This window comes from Ascidiella aspersa, chromosome 6 (genome assembly GCF_963924565.1).
Source record: "Ascidiella aspersa chromosome 6, kaAscAspe10.2, whole genome shotgun sequence".
NCBI classification, from domain to species: Eukaryota; Metazoa; Chordata; class Ascidiacea; order Phlebobranchia; family Ascidiidae; genus Ascidiella; species Ascidiella aspersa.
This window is the reverse complement of record NC_139452.1, coordinates 17,565,201-17,588,937: the sequence shown is the minus strand read 5'-3', so window position 1 is coordinate 17,588,937 and position 23,737 is coordinate 17,565,201. Positions and strand designations below refer to the sequence as shown.

At 34.2% G+C, this 23,737-nt stretch overlaps 1 protein-coding gene across 1 annotated transcript in view; it reads left to right on the top strand.

The window, feature by feature from the left end:
* The first annotated feature begins 3,573 nt into the window (after nucleotides 1-3,573).
* The window catches only part of LOC146140558 (gephyrin-like), a 28,172-nt gene continuing 8,008 nt past the window's right edge, over nucleotides 3,574-23,737 (top strand). The window contains exons 1-11 of the mRNA XM_083392946.1: nucleotides 3,574-4,887; nucleotides 6,119-6,191; nucleotides 6,448-6,505; nucleotides 7,683-7,873; nucleotides 17,543-17,609; nucleotides 17,745-17,957; nucleotides 18,270-18,611; nucleotides 19,945-19,999; nucleotides 20,109-20,246; nucleotides 22,240-22,332; nucleotides 22,787-22,968. Coding sequence (XP_083249072.1) covers nucleotides 4,767-4,887; nucleotides 6,119-6,191; nucleotides 6,448-6,505; nucleotides 7,683-7,873; nucleotides 17,543-17,609; nucleotides 17,745-17,957; nucleotides 18,270-18,611; nucleotides 19,945-19,999; nucleotides 20,109-20,246; nucleotides 22,240-22,332; nucleotides 22,787-22,968 — 1,533 coding nt within the window. The 5' untranslated portion in view covers nucleotides 3,574-4,766. The remainder of the gene's footprint in view (nucleotides 4,888-6,118; nucleotides 6,192-6,447; nucleotides 6,506-7,682; nucleotides 7,874-17,542; nucleotides 17,610-17,744; nucleotides 17,958-18,269; nucleotides 18,612-19,944; nucleotides 20,000-20,108; nucleotides 20,247-22,239; nucleotides 22,333-22,786; nucleotides 22,969-23,737) is intronic.

Sequence of the window (23,737 nt, the reverse complement as noted above, 5' to 3'; positions counted from 1 at the left end):
ACTATTTATACTTTTTTTTGGGGGGGGGGGGGGGGGGGGTCGCTAGGTGAGGATGTCGCTAGGTGAGGATAGAGGTACAATAATTCCAAAATCGGAAACTGGGTAAACAATAACAAATGACCTGAGATTTCCAAGTAGCGTGCCAGTCGTGATTTTCTTGCTAGTTGTTTGTGCATATATTGGCCAGTGTTTTAAAGAACCCAGTCTGCATGCTTGGCAAGACACACCTGATAAATATTTTACATTCTTAGTTAGTATAATTATTTGCTCACTTAAATTTAGCTAAAAGGTAAAATTGTGGTACAATTCGATTCTGAACCTTCGTTTTAGGTTGTTAAAAAGACCAAAGACAAGCATACAGCTCGAAATTTATTCGTGTTAAGCTCGGGGAGTATATTCAGTTATATTCAGCCTTAAAATTTAAGCGTGGCCTAAGTGACTTACATAGGGTGATACTACAAGTCTACTCTTCAAAAAGAACTATAACTCGACCGCTAATGTATATTTTCAAATGTATATAAACGAATAAGGGACGCATAATAGTCGAGTTTTTTTTCAATAAACGTGTCCGGTTATTCCCTTGTTAGCTGATCTGCATTCTGTGGCAGGTGCACAGTGCACACCCGGGATTTGTTTGAAAGCAACTAGAATTAGTAACTGCTCACCTAAATTTCAGAGCAAGATTTTGTTGTGTTAAATTCGCGCCAGGTATGCATAAAACATTGATTGCACACCTGCACACCTAAAAATTCGGCGCGCCAAACCCGACATCTTGTCAGAAGTGCAATGATTTGCAGACTGGCTTGATTAGTTTGGGTCAATTGTGGGAGAAATATAAGCAACACCTAAAAGTTTGGCTCTGCACACCCAAGACTAGGTATGCAATACCTGAAAATTTGACTCTGCACACCTGAGATCTTAGTGAAAGGTTACATAAAATGTAGACTGGGCTTGGGGTTGTTAAATTAAATATTGTGAAATTGTGTAGTAAACTTGTAAAGCCAGTTTGCATTCTGTGGCAGGTGCACACCTGAGTTTTTTCAAAGCAGTGTGCACACCTAAATTTCAGGAAAATGATAATAAGGTATGACATATGTGCCAGCTAATTTAGAGATTGTTACAGTATGATAAGCTGGTCCGCATTTTATGGCACTTCGTGCCAATATCTTGGGTGTTCAGCACCAAATTTTCAGTTGTACAGGTGTGTAATTATGGTTTTTGCTCGATTGAGGTTGGAAATTCATCACAATTTAACATATTTTTCAATTTTGGCATGTAATATACTAATACAGGTGTGCACACAAATTTCTTAAAAAAATATATCGATATGCACCTACCATGGAATACAGACAAATGACAAGGGATGATTTAAGGCTCCAACCTGTGAGTCACAACCCCAAGTGGGGTTGACTAAAATTTTTTTGTGTGGCCATACTCCTGCTGTTTTGTTTTCCTTACAATGATGCCACACTAATAAACGTGACTGAGTGAATCAGCTAACATGACATTTGACAGAATTAGTTTTCTATGATTTAAGTAAGTAAACTTTCGCAAGTTGTTTAATTGTGACCTTCTTTCAATGAGGTATAAAAGTGATGGTTTTTCAAAAATCAACTTTTTGTTACTAAACTTGGGCACTGTGCTTTGCAGAAGGAGTAGGCTTTAAGCATATTAAAATCAAAACGTCATAATAGGATGGAAGTAAAGCATGGCATGTGGTTATGCTTAAATGCAAAGTTGAGCCGCAATTCATTGTTTAAACTAAAATGAAAATTTTGTTTTCGTACTTGTGTTAAATTTAAATTCATGTATGAAAACAGGGGCTCCCAACCTTTTTTACACCATGGCCCTTTCGGAAATTTAAAAAAATCAATGCCCCCCTATTTTTTTAAACCTTTTGAAAAAAATAGGAAACGCCATTTTAATTAAAACCTGGCAAAACCTGGTTTAGTTAGAATGATAAAATGATGTAAATACAATACACAATTAACATGATAGTACATTAATTAGTTATTTGCGTATTCAGTTAATGTGATGGTTTAGCTCAATTTTGCTCTGACCATGTCTTAGTTGCTGGTTTGGTGGTGGTAAGAGCCAGCCGAATGTCATATTGAATATCCAATGCACTGCGCTGCTTTGTGTTTATTTGTGACATTGTTGAAAACCCACGTTTACAATGTTATGTTGATAGGTAAGGCAAAAGCAATGGCATGACAATTTCATTAGGGTACAAATTGCTTAGTTTTACCAAAAATGTGGTCAAACTATCTTTCTAAAACCTCAATCGGGTTGCCGTCTCTTCTCGCAGCTTTAAGAGTTCATTAAATTTTAATTGATTTCTTTTGTTGTAGTGGAGTAGACTTAGAGATAATACACTAAATAAATATCTTATTTTTCAAATTTTCCATGGCCCTCTTGAAAAAGGCTCCTAGGGGGCCATGGCCCACAGATTGGGAACCCCTGTATTAAATAAAACTTCTTTAAGGCAATCATTTTGGTGCACATGTAGCCATACTTCTTTCGAATTGTCTATACATTTGCTTATGTTACTTTGTTCCAACATTATTTGAAATATTTTTATTTGTATATGAAAACAAAAAAGGTTGCAATGTAAGTTCTAATTTAATTTTAATTGGGGTCGCTTATTAAAAAGGTTTGAGGCCACTGATTTAAGGTATAATGTATATTACAAAACTTTTATGAAAAACCTCCTTTATTACTTCACATAACATTGTACATTTTGTATAAAAGAGTCTATTTACCTGGATAACAAAGTAAAAAATCAATGTATATATATATATTTATATATATAATTCACACATAGCTTAAATATAACCTTACTTATCCGGGTAAGGTATCAGGAAGTATTTGTTTGATCGGGCAAACAAGGTTTAGGTGAAATCAATTCGTCAGGGATGTTGGAGACCCTTTTGATGGTCTCGACGAGACCATTCTTTGTATTTTTTATTCACACATAGCTAGAATATTACATATTTTAGGCCAGGGGCGGGCAACATACGGCCCGCGGGCCGGGGATTTTGAGCAGCCCGCAGACAGTTTCCGGTTTTACATGATAATGTGGCCCGCAGCCACAGTCTATTGCAATCCCCAATTACTTTCTTACTACGTCAAATAATAGTGATTGCTAGTTATTCTTTATTTTTTGTTTTGGGTTAAAACTAGAGGACTCCAGCCATAACATTGAAATAAGAACAACATCAACATCACACAGTTTGGAAATAAAACTAACACACACTACCGGTACGAAATAAGACCAAAATAGGACTAATACAAATAGTCGTATAACCGTCTAAATCGGAATAAGTCATAATTCCGTCGGAATAAGACCTAAATGACCAGAATCAGGCTTATAAAACATTTTCACCTAACCCCAAACCTCACGTACATCACTAACTCCACTAATAATTTCAACGCTAACCAATTTTCTAACCCCACTTATTACATACCAACCACCAATAACCCCAAACAGGGCCAGAAAATCAGGTGCCAAAACAGGGGCTTCAAACCAGGGCGGCCAAAAATTAAAACCAAAGCGGCCAATGCCATGGCCCCCATCGTCCCATACCTTCTCCCCAGAGTTTCAGGCGTGATTTTGGTCATAGAGGCCTTATTCCAAAGAATTTAGGACTTATTTCGACAGATTGGTGTCTTATTTAGATGATGAAGTTATTATTCTGTCGTAGATATTACTGCATGTTTGGCTTTATTATGTCGTTGGTGTTACTACAATGGTATTGATTTTTCTGCTTTAGGTATTGTTGATTTTAAGATCTTATTGTGTGTTCCAAATTTAGATTTAGAGTTAACATCAATATTATTCCTTGGATTTTGCCGAGAAACGTAAAGTTTAACAAAGATTGGATGCCGAAGTACTGTTTCAAGTCAGCGATAAAAACATCAGTTGTTTACAGGGCAATGAAAGTGTTGCCGTGTTTAAAGAGTAGAACATTAGCCGCCATTATGCGACAAAACATGTAGGCCATGGCAGTACAATTAATATATCGATCAGGAATCCGGCCCGCCAAGTACTTCAGTTTCCCATATCAGGCCTGGAGAAGTTGCCCGACCCTGTTTTAGGCTCTTTTTTATTTGCAGTAAAGTCCAAAATACTTCATTAGCTCCAATATTAAATAAAATCCATTATCAAAATCTAGGCAGTAGTACAATTGTAGTGCTTTCTTAAAATGTGTTAATTCAGTAAAGCGTCAAGCTTCTTTTTTCGGGGACCAATTAGTTGCCGATTGTTTTTTTTAAGGCGATTGCTCCATTATTATGATCTAGGGCTAGGCAATGGGTCATTTAGATTGGTAAGTTATTATTGGTTACGGCAAAATCAAATAACATGACAAAATAAAAATCTGTGCAAAAAATCTTATGTTTTGTTCTATCATGTCTACATAACATGTTAAAAGTTTTTAGACGCATATTTTCCCACTGTCTGCTCAATTTAGTTTGGGTTGTCCTTTTGGCAAACTGACAGAGGTACAGAGTAAATATTTCAAAATATTATAAGTCTTTACCAAAATGCCTCACTAAGAAGCATAGATATAGATAACGCAAATATACAAGCAACTCACCAGTTAACCTCCTACAGCATGTGTATAGTTAAATTAATGTATTAGACAGTTTGTATATATACCTAGATTTTATTTGCCAGTAGTGTTTTTGAATGTCATGATTTTTCTATATCCCTTATTTAGTTCAGTCTTCGTGAGTTTTATCTTGTAATTTGCTAAAACTCTAAAATGTCTGATGCAAATTATTGGCTAAAGCTTGCTAAACTGGATCAAGGCACTCTTGGCACCACTCTTTCCCTAAATACATTTGAAAAGAAGCTGCCAATTGCATTTCTTGGAATTTTGACAGGTAATATGCCCAAAGCTTTAAGAAGATAACCGTTTTATTTGTATTTTCTAAACACTTTGTTACATAATATGACAAATGATAGTGACATACTTTAATAATAACTTGTATTTTAGAAGATTAACTTGACCATGGATTTTTGTTTAATCAGGCAACACTAGAAAGTGGTAAAACCTTAAGACCCTAGATATATATTTAATTTATATGAGACTGATATGAGAGTTTATCTTTGTAAGTTTAATAGCAAAAAGTGTTCTTTTTATTTGTTTACAGTTTTGAATGCAAATATTTAGGTTATTTAATATTATTTATTCAAGGTTATATATACCCAGGAGTGGGCAACCTATGATACCACTCTACCTCATGTCTGAAAATGTAAAAGTTGTCTGATTTATTTTTCTATAATTTTTGGACAAAAATTGGCCAACATAACCCTAAACATACCCTAAGCAAACTATAAATTGATTATTGTTATCAAGATTAATTTTTAATATTATAAATTCAACTTTGGTTTGTGTATTATTACACCCTGGAGTGTTGTTTAAATTTTCCAAGTGTGACACTCAATAATTCTGTTTTGTATTTAGAATTAATTGTTTTAATAAAATTCCTTTAAGTAAATCCCCTGACATGTGCACTATAACTCATTGTTATAAGAAAAACTCCAGCTTCTGATTTTACATACATATAAATAAAATAATAAAAATCAGTGAAATTTGTATGGCATTTAGCTATACTTGTTTCTGCAAGCAAAAATAGATGTAGGCTGAAAATTTGCTTTCACCTATGGCTTTACAGATGTGAAAGGGGTAGTGTGTCATACCGCACATTTTCATTGATGTTAGTTTGGTAAAAAGTACCAGTATGCAAAATTATTCTAACAAAATGATTTTGCAATCAAAATATTCACTTTGTATTTATTTTAATTTTTGCCACCTCTAAACAAAAGCCTAACTCTAAAAGACAGAGACTAATATTAATTGTCCCTAATAGACATCCATTAAAATATTTCAGAAACATATTAAAACAATGTACCATGGGAAAATTGAAAGTATTCTTTTAAATTTAGCAATTTTAAGCTTCTAGACATTTAACACTTTAATTTCAGCTTTACTTAACATTTTGCTGACATTTATTGTGGTATTTATATGTTGTAACTAAGCATAAAAGACTATTGCTTTGCAACTGTTTAGTAATATTATAACTATTTCCTATTTATTTTGTTTTATTCAAGTCAGTACAGCAGAGGGTCAAGAGCTTGCCTCAATTGGACAAAAAGTGCAGAACAAAATTGCCAACTTAAACGGGTGAACTTTTGCACATTGCATGAATACATTTTCCTTGACTAATTTTTTCTAAAAGTTGGTGTTTTTTATGTTTCATAAGTGTTTCTTTGTATTTAAACTAAAAAAACTGTTCATTTGAAAATAGAATACCATCATTGGAAGTATCAAATAAAGTGAATTGTAATGTATGTTTAGCAAGATTTGCAAACAGAAGTCCAATTTGAAAAGTGATGATATGAAGGAATAATAAACATAACGTGTTTTGTACATCTAACAGATTAAGAGTGGTAACAAAACTGCAAAAAGTTGTGAGGGCAGACTATAAAGAACTAAAGGTTAGAAAAATATGAAGTAATAATGTATATATTGTAGATAAACTTTTCAAACTTTACCAAATCTGTATTGTATAAATTTAAAAACATAGAGCTTTGCCTGGTAAATTTCATAGTTTATATGAGTTTTCTACTAGGGGGACGGTTTTATAAGGTATGGTGCACATATTCCTTATTGAAATATTTTTATTTCTCTAAAAACTAGTGATTTACACAGAACTGAACTTTTGCTATTTTAAAGTACATTGTCTCTCATTTAGATTTTTGTGAGTGGTCAGCTACTTCCCAAAATAAAAACAACAACATACAATTAGAGAAAGAAGTAGAAATATAAAGTTAGTTACAGTAAACTTGGGCACACTATGCATGGATCTGTAATGTGACTTGACAATGAGTTTCAAAGCCAATAAGCTTGAGTAGATTTACATTATCTTGATTAAGATGGCTACCATACACCATATATGTCGTGAAATACACAGGTTCGTACTTAGCTCTACTGGTGGAAAAGTTCGGTTTTAATTGATTCACAAAAAAAACTAAAATGAGGAAAATAAATGATCGCCGAAAATTTGCAGCGTTTTACTGTCTTACAAATGAACACTTTGTTCATGTGGTGTTTCCTACATTGGCCAAACTCGACAAAATATTTTAACACGGGTCAAAGAACACAGAGTGGATGAACAATGAGAGGTTTGCAGACATCTTCTGCAGCATTCAGACCATATGGAGGACTTTTGCAAACCTGAAGTGTTTGGAGGGGTTTAAAATTACGGATACTCGAGTCCTTATCTATCCATGACTGAACCCGGTCAACACCTGAAGGTGCATATTGATGCTGTGACTGGAAACTCAGCCTTTCATAAGTGATGTTTTGATTTACTTCTCAGTCACATTAACTGAAGATGATATACAAGCTCATATCAAAATGGCTTAATCAAGATAATGTCAATCAGCTCAACCTTTTTGGCTTTAAAATATGAAGCTACTAAGCTAGTTACTGTAATATCTTTAAAATCAACTATAAAAGTTGTGTATATTGTGGAATATATTATTCTTTTTAGGAATATATATATTTGTTAAATTGTTTAATATTTATGCCACCTAGGATAGTGCTTGATGGAATACAATTGTGCTTTGTCAATATGACACAAGTGTTTTTTAACACTTTTATCAATACCAGGAAACCCTGACTGACTGGACTGAAAAAAGCCTTGGTCTTAATCTGATTCTTACTGTTGGGGGTACTGGCTTCAACCCCAGTGATGCTGTTCCAGAAGCAACAAAAGCGATTATCGAAAAAGAAGCCCCTGGCTTCAACTTAGCCATGATTGCTAGCGCCATTAAGCGAAACCCAGGCACCATGTTGTTCCGGTGGGTAGAATAATGTTTGTAGTTTGGCAAAGTAGTAACAATTGATATTCTAATTTTTGGTCTGTGTACTCTAAATATTAACAGTACTTATTGAGTTAACTTTTTTTTTTTTATTATACAAAATTTAAAGGTAGTACCAACTTACTGGGTGTAAAAAATGTGTATTAAGTTTAGTGATCTGTTTGTTTAACCCAATGGTTAATAATGGGGGGATTAACCTATGCTAGACAGGAGTGGTTCATATGGTTTGCAACCGTTTGTAAAGTTATAAGGTGTAGGTCCACTTACAATTTTTTTGTTAATTTATGGTCTGTTACAAAATATAGGACAATCAACATATCAAGAAGTTTATTTTTAAAATCAATTTATTTCTTTTTTTATTGTACAGTACCTACAGCAGTAATTTAAAGTTAAAAAAATAGCTGGAATTTAATTTACCAATACAGAATTACCAATACAGCTGAATATAAAAATTAGGAAAGCCTAATCAGTAGTTTTGGTTTAATCATAGCAATTTTCTCATTAAAGGGGCACAATCAGTTGCTAAAAATCAATAATACGAAGAAGTCACAACAAAACTAACCAAAGATAAATCTACAGTAACCCAGATAAGGTATAAACTATAGCGCGCTTCATCTGAAAACTTATACAGTGAAATACAGGGTTGGCTTTGAATTTAATTTTGCGCTCGCCAGCGTCTACCAATCTAAACTAGCCCGGAAATAACACCCCAAAAATACCGGAACGCCGTCTGCCTTTCCGTTGCAACAAATTGTTTAACCTGATTTACTATTTTGGTACATATACATGGTTCTTTTACGGCCAATCAGCATGTTTATTTACACGCATGGATGGACAAATGGAATCTAGTTATGTGCTCAACACTAACAACGTTTTTATCGGAAATACTCACGTCTACAACTAAACAAATTGCTAACAATAATGATAATTTAAATTATTTGTCATAATTCTAGTCATACTGCTTAGGGTTGGCAAGCCGGTCAATTGACCGGTCAAATACGGTCAATTGACCACACTTTATTTAACTGGTCAAATACTCATATTGGATTCAAATGTTGTAAATTTTTGTTTTTGTGATTTGAGTTTTTAATAATTGTGATTGCAACTTTCTTAAAAAATTCAAATATGAAATGGTAGGGTTTACCTGATGCAAACACATGTTCTGTGCTAATAACAAGTGTTTGCAATAGCAAAGTAAATTTATTTTGTTTAGAATAAATCCTGGTACATATGATGAATCGCATTTGTCATAAATAGAAACACTAGTCTGGGTATACCACAATCTTGCGCTACTTAGAAATTTAGAAGAACCAAATCCCTTGTCTCCAGTGGACCCTGGTGATGATTTAGAAAATTCAGATAGTGACAAAGTTGTGATGAGGAGTAAAAATATTTTTTACTGATGCATTTACTTGTTGTTAAATTTTGTTAATGAACTTGTTGGCTTAACTTGGTGGTTGTGCTTGGTAAGATGGGCATGGTTTTGCAAAAATTCTTATTGAGTGTCATGAAATAATTGTTTTTGTTTCACAAACCATTGCACTTGAGCCAAAACGTTCATATATTTATTTAAAGTTAAAATCAAGGTTTATTTTGAACTTCAATTGCATTTTGATAGTGTGTATAATATTTGACCATTATTTGACCTATTTGACCGGTCAATTGACCGGATTTTATTTGACCGGTCAAATGCCCAACCCTAATACTGCTGTTGTTATATCATAAACAGTCTAAACAGGGGTCACTAAACTTTTTGTCATACTGGCTGGATAACTGTAGGACCTGGCAATCGCGGACCGGATAAAAATAAAAAAAAGTCGAACTTTATTAACCTAATTACTGTTTTAAGAAGAAAATATAAGTAACTATGCAATAACAGCTCCAGTGTGCCGTACTAAAGTGTCATACAGTTTGCAATTTCATCAAAATTTAGTTTAAATGCTTTCGACAATTTCAACTGTACTTCGTGTTCATTAAGGAAATATACTGCAGGCCAGATTATTTGACCCAGATTACTTTGGTGACCCCTGCTAAAAACGACCTTGAAATAGTTCTTCATGGGTCGTTAATTTGCTAAAAAAAATAAATAGGTAATATTCACGGAGAGTGTGATCGTGGCATGCTGCGGGTAGGTTTTTCATCCACTTTAGAGTTTATACGCAGACTTTTTTGTTAAACTTTTGTTATGTTATTTCCATGGCGCAAAATCTTTTCTGAGAAACATTAGTAAACAAATCAGATGTTCAGTGAAATAAATATTTCCCTCTCCAAAAAAACGTTTTAAGTGTTCTTCGAAATATTAAACGCACATTAAAAATCAAGCGAAAAGTGACTTAGATGGATAAAACCTACGAGTCTATTAGTCAAAAAGAGCCATTACCTAACCACAAGTTTTTCAGGAATGGGGTATTAATATTCGTTAACATTCATAAACATTAAAAAATTAAAGTTGGGCTGAAAAGCAAAGGCCACGTAACTCAAGTAGGAACGAAGATTTTAAGTCGAAATAGTTAAATGTTACATATCTATTCATATTTTTATGAAATTATATTATTGACATATTAATTTTCATAGTTATGAAAACTAATATTCGGTCATCTTCTTTTATTAAATCTGAAAATTAAAATTTCAATAATATTTTTTGCTTAAAGTGTGATTGCTGAAAAAATCTGGTTACTTTGAATAATGTGTTAAAATTTCTGATTGATTTCTGTGAGTCGGAGATATATATTACACAGCTAAATTTTGAGCTGCTTGCTTCCCTTCGGTGTCTAGGATCATATTCGTTACTGTGATTGTGTTTTCGATTTTGTTATTAGCGTCGATTAACTCGCCCCATAAACCACCTCGTTGACCCCAACTACATCTCATTCTCACTGATAAAATTGAAGCATCTTTGGAAAAATGGTGATTAGTGATGAAAAGTGCGAACTACTTCTGGCTATAAGTGCAAAATTATAATCGATAATAATCTTGGGTTTCCTAGGTTATAAACTTTTTCGGAGGCTCGTAAAATAAATTGTAAAAATTTAGAGTAATTTATTTTTTAAATATTTACACCGTTGGCGCATTTCATGGCGAAATATGCTTTGCCCTTGCCTGTCCTGGATATGAAAATACACATTACATAGTTAAACCAAGGTAAACATTTTTAAAAAGTTTATAGAATAAATGATCTATTTTAATCATAAATGTAAATCATATTACAGCTCCACAAGCATTGTTCCCTTTAATTTGTTTTTGACACGTGCACAGCTGTCCAGAATATTTGGCACGAGCTGTAATTCAGTGCTCGAACTGTCAATACCAAAAGGGATAAAAAAATAGGCTCCACAGAAGATTGGCAAATTTAATGAAGTTGTGCAAAAGTATAAAAAATTGAACGAACTCTTTCCAGCCACTGAGATGTGGCATCCTAATTACTATTACACATTATGTTATATACCGCACCCGGGTAATTATACGACAATTCAACATTCACCTAAAAAGTCATGTTACGGATAGACTAACAGATTCGCTAGGATGCTAAAAAATCCATTAGTCACCTGGTGTGATTTAAAAAGCATCATTTGGCTATGGACCACAAAACGAAAGTATTATGGCGTCCGTTTATTGGAAGCTGGAATAAACCTATTCTAAACTAAACGCCTTTTTAATAGGTTACTAAACTAAATACCCGCCGTTGCCCAGGTTTCGCCCTAAACTTGGAATAATAAAAATGCTGGGATTGTCGGGGTTGTCCCGGCGATATGAATTAATTACTGTTGCAATATACGAAACGTTTTGCATAGTTTAACAATATTTTGGTAGCCATGAATCTGCGGTCTCATGTTCAATTTTTGTGCCATTCCTGTGTAACAAAAATTTTTGTGCCATTCCTGTGCGACAAGTTTAAAAATGATAGTAAAAATTTAACGTGTAACAAAAAGGTTACATTACGGATACCTTTACCCAGATCAAATACATAGTTTAAGAAGCCTATGTCGCCTTAGATTTATAATACAAAAATGATCGAACTGCTGTCGTTCTCCTGGCAATTACAAAAAAACATAAGAGGACATCAAGCTGTGGCTGGTACAAATATACTACCTCGTGTGGAAGCGATTTAACCGACTGGCGTGGTATCGTAGTTATCTACGCGACTGTAAAATAGTGGAAATAGATTCTTTGCTTTCTTAAAACTAGTATTCTCATAAAGTTTCACAAAATAAACAGTGTGCAGTTGTCAAAGTTACAACTAAAAAAAACAGTGTTAACATATAGCAAAATGGCAATGTTGTGTGACGTGTTTAATATGGACAGAAAAAATACTAGACTATAAAGCGCGCTACACTATCGATATGACGCGCGATAACATGTTCCCCTGCTGCTGTTAGTCTCTTGCAAAGTCTTTAAAAAATACTCATAACTTGTAAAAATATTGTGTTGTAATTACAAGATTCTTGACATTTGGGATAAAGATGTGTGTTTTCTAGCAACACGATTATCCCCTGTTTTGTACTGTAAATTAGTTGCCGCGATCATTGGTTGCCATAGTTTAAACAAATACCATCGCCTGTTTTTTTCAAGTTGTTGTTACCGAAACGGTATCCCAAAGTATGCCCTATTTACGTATGTTAAGTAGAAAATTAACATTATTTCGTTCAGAAATAAAATAGTAACGGTTCATCATTTTATTAAGCGGACACTAAACCCGATCCTTAAAAAATCCTAGCACAATCAATGTTATTTAGATTGGTTCATTTGATGAAAACTTTTGCTTGTACTTTTTGAACTTTTGCTTGTACTTTTTCTTGCATCTTTGCAAGATTCGTTGAACAGCCAATTGGGGGACTCTTGATTTGTATTACTACTCGTTAATTTTATTCGGTGATCAGTTGCAGTGTCCATTACCTTAAAACGGCAAGTGATGCCATGCAGATAAAGGCTTTGTTTTCAACTTACCCAACTCTTTTAGCACCGCTTATCTTTTAAAAAATGATTCTAATGTGGGGTAAAACACGTAATTCTTTGTGTGCTATGTATGAGACCTTCATCAGATAACTAAGACCCTATATTGTTCATGATTGTTTTTAAAATGTCACTTCGGTTGTTAATCAAATGTTAGGTAATTATAGATTGCGCACTCCATTCCCTACAACAGGAATGATAACTATTTTGCATGGTTTTTTTATTGTCACATCTGCATTATTTTGTGTGTTAATGGAACCTAAACATAACGAACTTCTTCATCAATCGCATCTAAGTCCTAAATTTATATAAATGGAATCGCTTTTTTACGGACTATTCGTAGAATCGTACATCAATAATTAGGAAATAGCGTAGACCTAGGGAAGGCAATTATTTTTGACGGAGTCGCATGAAACTAAGAAAGTTTCTCAGAGAACCTGGTCAAAAATAGGATCTGAAATATGCATAATATGAAATGTGCATCGTTTTCACAAAAAAGCTTGACGAGAGTAAGGGTAATTTATTCCAATGACATATTGTAAAATCAATATAGGGTGGCCTAGCTCTAAATCGTGTATAGGGTGGCCTAGCTCTTTGGCATACAACTTATTAAGGGACATTCACCAACAGTAAACGCTTTGGTATATTAAATTTGGCAGGATGAGCCGAAATGTGGCTTTAATAAGATGTCGGTATTCAGATTCAACAAGCTTAGATAATTAATTATTGTCAATTTAAAATTTGCTTTATTACAAAACAAACTCCGAAAAAAGTATTAGTTGAGTTTATTGGTATGCTAAAACATTCGGTTGTAAATTTAACATGCAAATATACCTTTTGCTTTGGGCGCGCGATGTTAACAAAAAAACTATACATACAATTAGGGAATCAATTAAAATCAATTAGAATTTGTGTGTAGGCAATAGGCAAACTCTTCAAAGAGTTGGCGTTTAGAGCAGGGGCGTTCAACATTTTTTACAATGTTGACGCAAACCACATTGTTATTGTAATAAACGAATTTGGGAACAACTGTACAATTTATGGGTACAGTGGTATAGCTTATTGTTTATCCTTACCTCTATTGACACTCAGTGATTATCTGATTGCATAAGTAAATACTGAAAAAAGTGAACTTGGGGTAAAATAAATAAACTGGTAAAAAGCACACTAAATTTTCCGATACTTTTTTAAAATCTATTTTAGGGGAAAACCCTTATTAATAAAACAAGCATAAAGATGTTTTTGCCTATTGTTTCATGCTCACTTTTCCTACAATTATCATTCAACCAGTGTGTAACTAAAAATTCTAAGTATGCTGCGCCAAAAAATCATTTATGCCCACTCACTTTGGGGAGTTTCCACCCGATATTTGTGAGTTAACGTTTTGGTTGTCCGTAGCACCCAGCATACGTTTACCATCGGTAGGTATCGAGGCCTAATTGGTATATGCCGTAATCGTTGGTCAATACTGCTTCAGCAAAGCTAGATCACAGTATATATATATATATATATATACCCACCTGGATTCCATGGCATTGTCGTCTGATCCGGGCTGTTGATTACTTAACGTTAAATTGTATGTACTAACAGGAAACAGAAGGCAACGGTCCTAATTTTGTTTCTTCACCAGGTTTAAGTAAGCCTGTGTAGCTCAGTCGGTAGCGCGATGGTTTCGTATGACCTAGGTCGAAAGGTCGAACCTCATTGCGGCTGTATATCTTTTTTGCCCCTGCTTGCAATAAAATCCTGATTAGGTCAACTGATTTCGGTAACACCGCTTAATTGCAGCGTTTTGCTGTGCGCGCTTGCCAACCACCCAACAGGGAACTGGTTTGAAAAGAAGGGTTACCCCTCTCTGGAGCCCGGTTTAGGCCTGTCAGCATTGTTATGTGCCCTTCACCACCGGTAAGAAATTCTATAACATTTGTGTTGTAATCGTACACTTCGCTTTGCTAAATCTATTTGATTTTTTTTGCTAAGACCAAAACCTTTTTCGACTGCAATAAGCGTATTTTATGTTTAACCAGTATACTACTACTTCACGAGCACTGTTTACTATTTGGGTTAAACCAAATTTTCAAAAGTAAGGAATACTTTTTATTATTTTTTTTAAGAAACAGAAGGATAGGGCTAGGGATGTTCAAAGTAAAATCCCAAGGTATTCCAGAATAATAGGTTTTGAATCTAGAATAACGAATCCAGAATAGCGAATCCTAGTATATTTTTATTAAATTATTTAACCTCGATTTTGTTTGGGAAAGGGATTAATCTTAATCCACCCTACAGGGCCCACAATCACAGCAATAAATCGCCCAAACAATTTTCTAACATGTGTACATTATAATAAAAAAATCTCCCATATGTTTAACATTCTTAACAACTGTCATTTGAAGCAGTTGTGTAAACTGTAATATGTCAACTGTTCAGGTTTTTGCCAAAACTTATATTTTTGCCAATAGTGAGTACAATGCAACACTGCACACAGAAGTCTTAAGCAATTCAGTCCTGTTTTTTCAAGCATTGTTGGGTCTTAGTGCTTATTTTTTTACTAATGTGATCTGTTATGCAGTCAAATAATGTACTGCAAAGAATACTAAGTTACTATTGACTTAACGAATTCTTGACAATTACATAACCTCGCTGAATATTGGCCTAAAGTTGACCTTAAGTAACCCTATAGCGCATTTTGTGGACGGCCAGCACGTTTTACAACGTGATGTTACTTTTACAACTTAACGCATTTAGGGAAATTGCGAACTCCACACCAAACATTACACGTTGATCGCTCGCCCAATAACGCTTGATTGACACTTAATTATTAGACGAACGTTATCGCGAGACGCCGTAATTGGTCGCCCGAAAAAACGCTGACACTGCACTACCAGGTTACATTTAAAGCAAGCACTGCAAATTGGTCGCCGCAGCGAGAGGCCAACTTACCACACGCGTTTGTGCAATTAGGCGCAACAATCCGCGGTAAAACCTTTAATTATTTTGGTTCCAATTACCCGAAATAAACGGCAGAATTGGATTCGAATCCCATCTGCATTCGAATTCAAGGATTCGATATTCTACTTTGAATATCCCTAGATAGGGCACATATCGCTGGAATGAGTTTTCTAAATATATTAATAAAAAATCATAGGCAAAAAAAACAACAAAACGTTTCCACTGGCGTAAATCATATTGAAATTAAAAACAAAAATTGGAATCTTCGAAAAAACTGTTCTTAACCTTCTTTCATCTTACGTTTATACTTTAGGATCACTGAATTTCGTTCAGCGGGCGATATTTTAGATATTTTACGAAATATGCGATTTTTTTCTTTGGGTTGTTATTTATTGAAATAAAACAGAGTGTTTGAATAAAATATTTAATTTTAAAAAGCACCAAACAGTTTGCATTGCAAAAAAATTGTAAAAATGCCTGCGTACAAAAAAAAATCAAGTGTGTTGTTTTAATCTTTGCGTTCTAACTTCAGTTACCTAATTTCATAAAAAAACGTTACTACTTAATTTCAGTTTTTAGTCGTGCTTTTAATTGTGGAGACGCACTAAACCCAGAACGCTTTGACAACACTATAAAGAGGGGTAAGATTTAAAACACGCATGTAGCTAAATTTGGATTGACAGAATTTTATGTGAGATAGGACGTTGAACGTTGCTCCCAAATCGCTGTTAAACACAGTAATTAGATGGATTCGCACAAAACATATAAATATAGCAATTATTTAGTTTTACACATGATGTCTTTGGAAACCGCTATATCACAGATTATATACATGTGTGAATGTTTCAGTTATAGTTTTAATTGATAAAACTAACAAAATGAAGGGCGCCCATGATTCCCACTGCGCTGAGATAACATAAAGATACGTCACAGATAAAAAAATATAATTTAATATAGCATATTAGTTGGCTAAACAAAATGACCAACAACACTACATTTGTGGTTGGACAGAATATAGCGCCTGAACAGATTTTGTGCAAGTTTTATTTCTGTAAATTTCACTTCGCAAGTTTTATTTCTGCAACAGCGCCGATAGCGCCATTCACAAAATTTTATGTAAGTTAATGTTTAATGTTTGCCAATTTTTCTTTTCAGCTTGCTATTATTTAGTACATGTGTTGTTGTTGACTAAACTTCCTAAAACTTTTTGTTGTTTTATTTGTTTTTTAAGCGGAAATGTTATAGTTTGTCTTATTCACATATGACTCGTTATATTATAGGCAGGGCGAATATTTTTTGACCAAAAAAATAGGAAATTTTGAACTGAAAAATTAAAATTTTGACAAATTTTGACCTGAAAATAATTTGTTTTGACAAAATTTTGACCTGTTAGAAATACATTGATTTAAATAACCTAGGCGTCGTTAATCACGCGTTTTTTATACTTTATATTGCTCTAATAAAGATATAATACGGTTAAAATGACTTTGAACATATATCAAAATTAATTTTTTTTTTGATAAAATGAAAGATAAATTTCAAAATAACCGAACGACCGACCAATTTCATAAAGCTGACTTCATTTTTTTTTAATTTTGTTAGCGATTTATGTGCAATTTTATTCGATTTCGACTTAAAAAATGTTGACAAATTTTGACCTAACGTGTAAATTTTGACAAAATTTTGACTTTTTTTGACAAGTCAAAAAATATCGCCCTAGTTATAGTTGTTTGCTGTTCTTTGTTTTAGTGGCGTTTGTGGGATCCGAAAGGGTGTTCTAATCATGAATCTCCCCGATGAAATACAAGCCTGTAACGTAAGTGGTCGCGCGAATGCAGATGTAACGAGATTAAGTTTATTTTGTGTATGTTGATTTTCTTTTTTATACCTATTCTTTAAGTTATGACTTTTTTAAAACTTGAATATTTTATTGCTAAATCGTCTTTGCCAGGACTTCTTGGAAACAACAATGCCAGCTCTTCCGTTTGCCCTTGCCCAGCTTAGGAGCAAACAAAGCCCCCGGCTTCAACAAAACCCTGTCTCGGCGGCTTTCACTTTATCGACGCCCGTGGTCCCCAGAAACCCCTTTCTTCCTCCCCAAAGTCCTGTTACCCCTCGACATGGTATTATAAGGCATTCTGAACTGCCCCCAGCAAGTGACAACGTTAGTACAATTCCCAACCATTGTATTGCTTAATTGTTTTAAAAACTTTAATGGTGAAAATAACGGCCCAAATAAACATAAAAGGCAACATGATGATCACTGGTGATGGCATAAGCATTCGCCGAAACGTTTGAACAATAAAGCATGTCGTTTTTTATGTCTATTTGGGCCGTTATTTTCACCATTAAACTTATGAACAGATCCGTATATAGTATTTCAATGTTTTATAATCGTCTTTGCAGTTTTTATAATTCTAAGCCTAACTTTGAAGTTTTCTGCAATACACACAAATATTGAAACTGCCTTCTCTAGCATACATCAGCTCCACACCACTTGACTCCGGTGGCTGACCATCACTTGGCTCCGGTGGCTGACCACCACTTGGCTCCGGTGGCTGACCACCACTTGGCTCCCGTGGCTGACCACCACTTGGCTCCCGTGGCTGACCACCACTTGGCTCCCGTGATTGACCACCACTTGGCTCCCGTGGCTGACCACCACTTGGCTCCTGTTACTGAACAGCACCAACCACCAGGATCAGGGGGGTACCAGCAACCCATAGATGATAGCGTCCCAGGCCCGCTGATTTCGGCTGGGGACATTGGACTATTGGGTAACTTGGAGGAATTTCAAGACACTGCTCAAGTTGAATCGGTATGTAACGCTTTCTTACAACTTTAATTAGAAAAAAATGATAAAAAAACAAAATTTCAGATTGTTTACAAGAATATAAGTTGTCCAACAGTGTTTTGCTTTTAAATTGTTTGTCTTATTTTTGTAGCTCTCTATAAAGACACTAACCGTATTTATTGATCCGAATTTTTGTTATCGTGGTTTTCCAATTCGACGGGTATTTTTAATACTGTAGCCTTAAAACTTCTTAAATTCAAAAGGTATAATGTGAATTTGCTTGAAACCATAAGCGGAAATTGAGCGAGGGAGATTGTTGTTTTATCGGTATGCCGCAAAGTAGTTGATTTGAAACTTTTGCCGTCGTAAACGTCAGACTCTCGGAACGTCAAGGGAAAGTGTAGCAACAGGCTTTAACAAAAGTGACGGATAAAATACAAGTAATCCATGACGATTAACGCCATGTGTGTAGCCAATGTCTGCTAGACTCGATATTTGGTCATTTTTTATACCTGCCTAACAAAACAAAGAATCGAGGTAAAGATGATATTTGCTGTTAGTTATATGTTAACTAGATGTTCAAAACAGAACTACATAACTTAGTGGAGAATGTAAGTATAATTTTACCACAAGTGTTAAACTAATTTGTTTTTTCCCCATCCTATGCGTTTTGGCGCGTTGGATTTCGTTGTCTATTGCTATCGTTCATAGCATAATTTCAGTATTATCTATACGCCACAGATCTGGTCAAATAGGAAGTTATCATTGATTCCAAAGTATTTTTTAATTGAGTAAGCTGTGTAGTATGGATGTACCCGAATCAAAATTAAGTACCGCATTAAACAAATAACTTGATTTTTTATACAAAAACTTTAAGATTTCTATCTATATGCATCCTGAAAAGAAGTATCTTTAGTTTATGACTGGGGACCTGTTTGGCTATGAGCCTCACAGCTGTTACTTATTATAATTTATCATGGTTTATTTAGGCTGATGCATCATTAGCGTCATTTACTTCGTAAATTATTCAATACCAAATTATTATTAACGCTCGTTCCCGATGACCTATTTTTTAATGTATATTACGTAACACGATTTTCCTGTTTCTTCCAAACAGTTCTTGCGTTTTTTTAGATAAACCTGATTAACACAGGAAGGGTAATCGAAACAACACTATTTTTTTATAATCAATCTTGAATGAACAACTACTAAACTTTTAATTGTTAAACTATACCTCAAAATAAACCTTAAACTATTTTGTGGATAAACTATAAATAAAATTCCAGTGACATTGTTTGTTCGATTGGCCCCTATAGGACCCTGATTTAATTGTGTTTTACCTTACGTTTTGTTTTAGATTCGTGTGATTGGAAGCCGACCTGCAAGCATCGCGACAGACAGCGGCATTTCAGGTGATAACTGCAATAATATACATTTATTGTCTTGACACAACGTGTTTTGCGTAAAATAAAGCATCTTCGAAGTTTCGTTATTATATTACAACTTCGATTCATTTCACAGATTTTGATACCACCGAATTTGTTAAAAATACCAGACGTCAGAGAAACTCTCCTTATCCTGCGGTTAGCATGGACAAGGCATACTCAATTGTGATTGCCAGCAGCGTTCCCCTCGCTACCACAAAGCTATCCTTTCATGGTAAGTGGATAGCGTTTATACATGGTTGATATCGTTAACCATATATCTTTGGTTACCAACTTTATTGATGAAACGCATTTATCTAAGAAAAGTCTCATACATTAATTAACTGTAAAGTTAGTTTCATAAACGCCCCATGTCTAAATTTTCCAAACCAATAACCATTCTGAAATAATGCCAAGTGGTGAATCATTTTTGCCAACGTCCAAAAAACTTGAATAATATTTATCGAGATTATAACATTACCGTTACTTTATAGAAGTAGTAGTACTCTAGGTGATTTTGCATTTTTGTTTGAAATCCTTTCTGAAAAAAAAAATTTAGTCAATATGGAAGGCAAGAATACGTGTTTAAACAGCGTTTGTATGGTTAAATAAGTTAATTATGATAAATGGTATAACGCCGGGATTTTTAAACTGGGGCTGTGCACCAACTGGGGGTAAGTGAAACAAAGATTTAGGGATCCATAAAAGCCTAGTTAAAATCTTGCTACATAATTTGAAAATTGAAATTAGACTGTTTTTAGTAAGAAAGTCTTTAAATAAAAAAAAGCTATGCCCCTTCTCCTTAAATGTATTTAGACTACATTTCAGTTTCACATTTGTTAGAATTGGTATCATGCCAGTTAAAAGCAGCAAAATTAAAGTCCGGTTTTAGTACTTACAATATACCCACTACAAGCAATGAAAGCGGGCGAACTAGTTCAAGGAATTGTGTAACCAGTCGAACGACTAAACAATTAAAGTATTATTTACGTTTAATATAAGGCAACGCAAATTCTCCAAAAAATCCGCCTGAAATAACAAGCCCTACAAATAATTGAACAACAACTGCATTTGGCCATGCTTTACTTTTTTATTTTGTTCTAAATTGAGTTATAAACCACGCCTAAACCAAAAGCAAACGATAGGTTTAAACGCAGTCATGTGTAACTGATCAACTCGCCTCAGGCGATGTTTTCACCAGAATGTTCTCTTAAAAAGCCTTGACGTAAGAACGTTATACAGCGTTCCTTTCAAACGGAATGAATTTCCATGAACAGGATGTTAAAACCACAGCAGCACGATTTCATCTTACATTTGCCGATAAAATTTGACGTATGTTGTTGGATTTTTTGTTTCAAAACACCAGTTATCGATTATGGTACTGTAAACGTGTGTTTGATGACCTGAAAGGAAGTTAACACTTAAACTTTCCAGCAGATTTATACTTTATACCCATATATAACGGGTTACTACTTCGTCTGCTCACCAAATTATGCCAGTTAAACACGGCGGTGTGGTAAGCCATTTAAAGTATTTAGCCAGGTCCTGGCTTGTTTGGACGACATTTAAAGCGATTTAAATAATTTTAATAAAATTAAAATAAATGTATTACCAAATCGACACCAAAGTCGTGTGCCAGCACAAACTCTGGTTTTCCAAAAATTGCTATGAATATAATATGAACTTATTTGTGCAAGTGTTCGATTTGATTTCAGAAGGGGTTTTGCATGAAAAAACCTGCACTTACACTTACAGTGTTTGATTACAATACTTGATATGTGAACAGGATCTAAAAAAAATAAGTATACAAACACACACTTAGTTTATCTTTTTTACCCTTTCTCATAATAAACTTCCCACGTTCTAACTATCTCTAAAAATATATAACTAAATAAGAGTACATATTCTTTCGGAAAAAAGTTTTATTTAACGGCGCTCAAAGTTGTCTTTTGTTATAAAATATAAAAAATGACAAATTGCAATTTCTGAAGTGGGAAAGCTCCATCTCTAAAGCGAAATTAGTGTAGATATGTACCTTTTTAGGAAATCGTTTATTGTGCCAGTCTAATATTGAACAGTGTCTTGCTAATGCTATAGATGTGCACATAATGTTATTTTCCTATGTAAGCTTGCCGAGAGCCTGGGCATTGTGTGTTCTAATCGTGTCAATGAACTGTATTGATCGGCATTTCATAGAAAAGATTATAGCAATTCCATAACCCTCGCAGATGCTCTGGATTGCGTATCAGCAGAAGATGTGACTGCTAAGAATCCTATTCCCGCTAGGGCAACCGCCATAAATGATGGATATGCTGTCAGTGGTGAGATAAACTTGTACATATTAAGTTCATCAAGTTACTCTTCCCAATTGGGAGAATTTTGACAACGATCAGTTGTTTTGATGCTGTTTTAATACCATCTACCGTTTTTAGCATCAGCGGCCGTATGAATAAACTTTTGTTTGTGATGCTCAATTTGTAGTTGTTTTTTCTCATCTAGCAAGTTTTAAAGTATAAAAAAATAAACATTTGAAAGAGAAAAAATATATGTAAATATATTGTCACAACAGTTCCAGTAAAAATATTCGGTTTTAAAAATGTTTGGTCTTATTAGCGATGTTGCTAGTTTATTGATGCGTCAGAGGAGAGATAATCATTAAACCGGCTGCAAATGTGTTAACATTTTGACAGATATACGTTATTGTGTATTCATAACATAGTGTTATAGAGTAGACCATATTTACCCCGCGTTTTTAGTTGTGTGAATTTTTTTTAGCAAATGACGTTCCCGGAGACCTGGAGGTTATTGGTGATTTGTCGATGGGAAAGCGAAATGTTCCTCTTCCCTACTTGACTTTGGGAAAGGCAATACGCATCACATGCGGATCTCCGGTTCCACCTGGAGCGGATACAGTCATTTTAGTGGAAAATACAGTTGTCATATCAGAATCTTACGACGTAGGCTTTATGAGTTTAGGAGTAACTTTCAAGCCTTTTGTTGTCATGCAAAAATAGTTGGCAGTTATATTAGACGCCGTTTTATACTTTACATAAATGTAGCAAAAATGTAGATAATGAAGTGGTATGGAAATTTAACATAATTAATATATACGTACAAACACTTTACAATGATTAAAATATTGATTTACGGCAATCTACGGAGTTGTTATCGAATATTTAAAATTTATGGTTTGATAAACAAGATTCTATATAATTTTTAAATTTCAATGTCCTATAAAAAAAAGGCAAACTATTAAAATACAATGTTTTTTTTTAATTTGGTATGAATATTTTTGGAAGTATTATTACTCCAATCAACTTGCGGGGATCACGGAAACCATTTTTTCATTAGGCCTAAAGGATTAGTTTGCGGTTAAAAATAGGTTTAATAACATTAAAGAAGAAGGTGGTAAAGCGTTCTCCAAACAAAAATTATTTGTCTTAAAATTTTAGAACACATAGCGTCATCTATGATTACATAGAAAAGGTGCTTGAAATACGCGATAAATATAATTGTTATTTGGGTTATGTTGTTATTTGATTACGGCCGTTAAACTCTTGATATTATGTTTATATTTAAAAGCCAATTAATTCGTGCCAAAAAAAATGACAATTAATTTCGTGAAAAGACAATTAATAAGTGCTGTTAGTGAAACTTTCAGTGTTGACAGTTCCAGGATATGCATGGCGACTTTAGACTAAAAAGATTCCCTCAAAACACAACATA